The following is a 4,580-nucleotide window of genomic DNA, read 5'->3' on the forward strand; positions in this document are numbered from 1 at the left end:
TTTAAAATTTAAATTTTTTATTGGGAAATATATTATTCTTAGGCTATAAGTTTGGTCTACAACTAAACAAAATCCTAAAATTTTTGTTTGTTGTCTTCAATATTAGCTTTTTTTTCTCACATGTGGAGCAATCACAGCTTCAATCCCTCCTCATTTGGAAAAAGTAAAGAAGTAAGATAGTAAAAAAGGGGGGGGGGGTGGAAAGAAGGTTATTAGATTACGTGGAGCCTCCACCTAGATACAAGAAGGGAAAAAATGACTATCCCACCTTGCGAAATGAAAAATTCCACCTCTCTTGGATGCCTATGCATGCTCTTTCATTGTTCCTCACCCTAGTGCAGGAACACACAACTTGGCAAGGATCATATCACTCCCTTAAAAAAGACTCGCTGGATTCACCAGGTTTTGAAAAGAACAAATCATGTTAAAAGGCCTGATTTTCCAACTATGGTTTAGAAAGTTCCCTCACTTATTGCTTTCCTATTCATGATTCGCTGAGGACGTAGAAAAATGTCCACAGGATAGCTAATAATAACAAATTTCATTTATTTAGAAGCCTTACACATCAAAAGTTTTTCCACAACTTCGAAATTGAGGTATTAATCAAATCATAAGAGGATAAAGACATAAGCAGAGGATCCCTACTCTTGCTATTAGAAGAAGATGGAAAGCAACAATATAGGGTAGCTATCAAAAGCAAATTTTTTTTTTGGTAGTTTCTCTAAGGTGGTTTTGCTCTTTAAGCATGTGCACCTTTTTCGCATATCTAATTGCTCTGAATACCATATCCAAATTCTAATATCTGTGTTGATTTTAAAGTTGAAGATCCAAAACATCAACCTAAAATGACAAGAAGATGTTGCCAAATTTACATGTTTATGCTAAAGTCATCCAATTAAGACTTACAACATCTCTTTAGAAAGATAGGATGAAAAAAAGGGGCGTATTTGGTGCACGAGGCTTTCACGTGTGCGAGGTTCGAAGGGCGAGAAAGATAGGATGACTAAGTATTAATAGTTCAAAATACGATGTCTTGTGTTCTATCACTTGTGTTTATGGGTTGGTTCTGAAGGATTGTAAGACTCGAGGTTTGAAACAATGGGTCCACCTTTCGTGTTGTATTGTTATTGGGTCCTTGACAAACTGAAAGTTCCATGGTAGGGGTTTGAGGGGAGACAGGCCTCAAGAATTTTTTTCCTATGGGTTATATGAGTATTTCAGTAATGTGTGTCTATGTAGGTTTCAAACTTGTAATCATTGTTCATTTTCTATAATATGAAAGAGACATTAGGATGAAAGGATGTGACCTATATTCCATAAATCAGATGTCATCTCATCATGAACCACGTGAAGATTTGTATTGTGTGATTATTTGTTAATGCTTTTCATTCATTTCTGCATTATTTTTAAATTTTCGTTTTTCTATGTTTTTGTTTCATACCTATAAAAAGAGAATTAATAATAAAAACAAAATACATTTCTGTATTATTGTTCCACTCTATGTTTAGAATCAGATCTCCCTTTAAAAAAAAAAAAAAAAAGGTTATACTATTGAAGAAATAAAATTAAATAAAGAGAGAGAAAGGAGAAAAGCCCAATTCAATCGACTTAAGCCTTGTCCCTTTGCCACCTCAAATCTCATTGTCACCTTTACTTTTTTTTATTTATATCATTTAATTTGTTTAATAATTTATTGGATCGTGATAGGACAGGGTTCAAAACCAAACCCATTACACCTTGGAATCAAGGGGATATATAGTACAATGATCAGAATCCTATGACCCTAATTATGGCAAAATTATTCCACCAAAAAAAAAGAAAAATTTATGGCAAAATTATTGTGATATTATATATATATTTTTTTGAATTAACAACTATTGTGATATTTCATATGCATTGCATTGTGAATAAAATTTAGATGTTACCCTTCAAACCTTTGGCAGTCAAAGAAATAGAATCTTAAAGGGTATTTTAAAAAATACTAAAATTTAGGACAATATTTGTGAACCTTGAAGTAAGTCATTCCATTTTTTTGGCTACATGCAGGACTTAGCTGCAACAAAAACAACGGACAAAATTTTTCCCATTGCATGTGGCTTAAAGCTGACCATTACATGTGACTATTTTATCTTCTAGGAACCCATTTTACTTTGTTCCATGACCAAGAAACGGGTTACCATATTTATATAGCCAGTCTTCAAAGGAAGCTGAGTAGAAGGGACCTTACTAACCAATACAATAACTAAAGTTAATTTGGTTTAAATCTCTCTTTGGTGTTCATCATCCATAACAACCACCTATTTTGTGGTGCGATAATATTGGAGCTACCTATGCTCACCTTTCTTTCAATGCAAGAACATAGAATACCAAATAAATCTTATATTACTACTCACTTTATTCTATCTTTTGAGATCTATATTAAAACCACATAACTCAAACTTCTGTTAATCATCTTTAGTTCAGTACTTGTCTCTCTAATGAGAAAGCCAGCCCTCTTCCTATTGAGTGTATTTTTTGACTAAGTTTTTTGATGCCATTTCTTTTGTATTATTCCTCTTTTTTTTTTTTTTTTTCTCCTTTTTTTAATACAAATCTGATCATTTAGTGAAAAGAAAAGAAGAAAAGAGAAAGCCAGCCATGAATTTATTAAGTATTACATTCATTGAAGAGAAGATGCTTCATGTTGGTTCAACAACTTACCTCACTCTCTCATATCTATGAACCAATAAAACCGTAACAACGTCGTCCCGTACAGTGAAGCATCACAGTTGAAACTAGAAGAATCGATCTATAACTAACAGAGCATCTTTTCTAAAGTCAGATCCCAATCATCAAATTCAAAAAGGGCCCCTTCTAGCTGAACTAGTTGCAAGTTTCAACCCCAGTTTAAAGTTTGACTCTGGCAATCCCATAAAGGAAAAAAGCAAACAAGTTATAGATGTAGTGATTGGTTTTGTCCTGTTTCATCTTGGTTTCATCCAATTTTGACCAATTCCGATTTATTTGAGTCTGTTTCATCTGGGTTTCTCCTAATTTTTGACCTTGAGTTGAGAATTAACAGTATTTTATTTGTAACTGTATGCTACATTCATAGTGTGCTTTGCATGGTATGGCCACAGTACCATACGCAATAAATTAGCTTAGCTTTCTTAACTGTTCTAAGTTTTTACTATCTCTCTCTCTCTCTCTCGCTAGTCCACCGACAGCATATCCTCTCATCCTTTTGTTTTTACTTCTTCGTTCGTACTATGTAGACCCTTTACCACTCTCCTTTATATTTCAACAGCTTAATCCACGCGTACTTTACAATTTCTGAATCAACCAACTCTGCACAGTGCAGACCCCCTTCTCTCTCTCTCTCTCTTTCTCTAGATCTCTCTTACTTGTGTCCTTTCTGTATCAAAACAACATGGTACAGTCAAAGAAGTTCAGAGGCGTCAGGCAGCGACACTGGGGCTCGTGGGTTTCTGAAATCCGGCACCCATTGTTGTAAGCATTTGCTCACATTTCAATTTTCACCTTTATAATTGGATACTTCTAGCAATTCAATAACTGGATTTCTTCTTCTATCTTCTTCTAATTATTGGGTTCTATTCGTTTTGTGTTATAGGAAGAGAAGGGTGTGGCTAGGGACCTTTGAGACAGCTGAGGAGGCAGCACGAGCCTACGATGAGGCAGCAGTTCTTATGAGTGGCCGGAATGCCAAGACCAACTTCCCCGTCGTCAGGACTCCCGACGGCGATGCAAAGACCGGTGATGATTCTTCCCCTTTGACTACAACGACGACTACTGCTTCAAGCAGCCTATCGGCGACACTTAGTGAGAAGCTCCGGAGGTGTTGCAAGACTCCATCTCCTTCCCTCACTTGTTTGAGGCTTGATACTGAGAATTCCAATATTGGAGTGTGGCAGAAGCGAGCTGGGTCACATTCTGAATCGCATTGGGTTATGACAGTTGAGTTAGGGAAGAAGAAGAACATTCCACAAGTTATCTCTCAAGCATCATCATCTACTTCGATAGACATGGCTCCGGCGATACCCGGGACGGAGGAAGCCGGAGAGGGGATTGAGGAAGAGGATAGGATTGCATTGCAGATGATAGAAGAGCTACTTAATAGAAACTGTCCTAGCCCCTCCATCTCTCATCAGGGGGATCTCCAAGGAGAAGAGGGTACTGAATTCCTTGTGTAGTAGTAGGTTATCTTGAGCATTTATCTTTCATGTTCATGTCTTTCAATCTTCTCCACCATGGCTGTTGATTTAGGTAAAAACCCTCAGCTGAACTTGTGTGTCTATTCTAGACTATAGTAGCTTGGTACATAAATCTATTTGACAAAGGGATATAATAAAACTAAATTGCTCTAAGCAGTTTCCTTCCATTCTTCTCTAAATTGATTTCTCTTCTCTTTTCTTGGATTTGGGTTGTTGTGATTGTATTTTCTTTAATGGATCTTCTTGGGTATTCATAATCTATCTCTCTCTCTCTCTCTCTCTCTCTCTCTCTCTCTCTCTCTAAGAGTGAATTTTCTTTTGTTTCTTAGATCTTCAACTGTAACTTACTTCCCAGCAAACCCATATGGA

At 36.3% G+C, this 4,580-nt stretch overlaps 1 protein-coding gene across 1 annotated transcript; it reads left to right on the forward strand.

Annotated features, from left to right (window-relative positions):
• Positions 1–3,284: 3,284 nt before the first annotated feature.
• LOC122069448 (ethylene-responsive transcription factor WIN1) lies at positions 3,285–4,378 on the forward strand. The gene is made up of 2 exons (XM_042633463.1): positions 3,285–3,489; positions 3,611–4,378. The coding sequence occupies exons 1-2, from the start codon at positions 3,410–3,412 to the stop codon at positions 4,188–4,190; spliced, it is 660 nt and encodes a 219-aa protein (XP_042489397.1). The 5' UTR covers positions 3,285–3,409; the 3' UTR covers positions 4,191–4,378.
• The last annotated feature ends 202 nt before the right edge of the window (positions 4,379–4,580 follow it).

Source organism: Macadamia integrifolia, unplaced genomic scaffold (genome assembly GCF_013358625.1).
Source record: "Macadamia integrifolia cultivar HAES 741 unplaced genomic scaffold, SCU_Mint_v3 scaffold621, whole genome shotgun sequence".
NCBI lineage: Eukaryota > Viridiplantae > Streptophyta > Magnoliopsida > Proteales > Proteaceae > Macadamia > Macadamia integrifolia.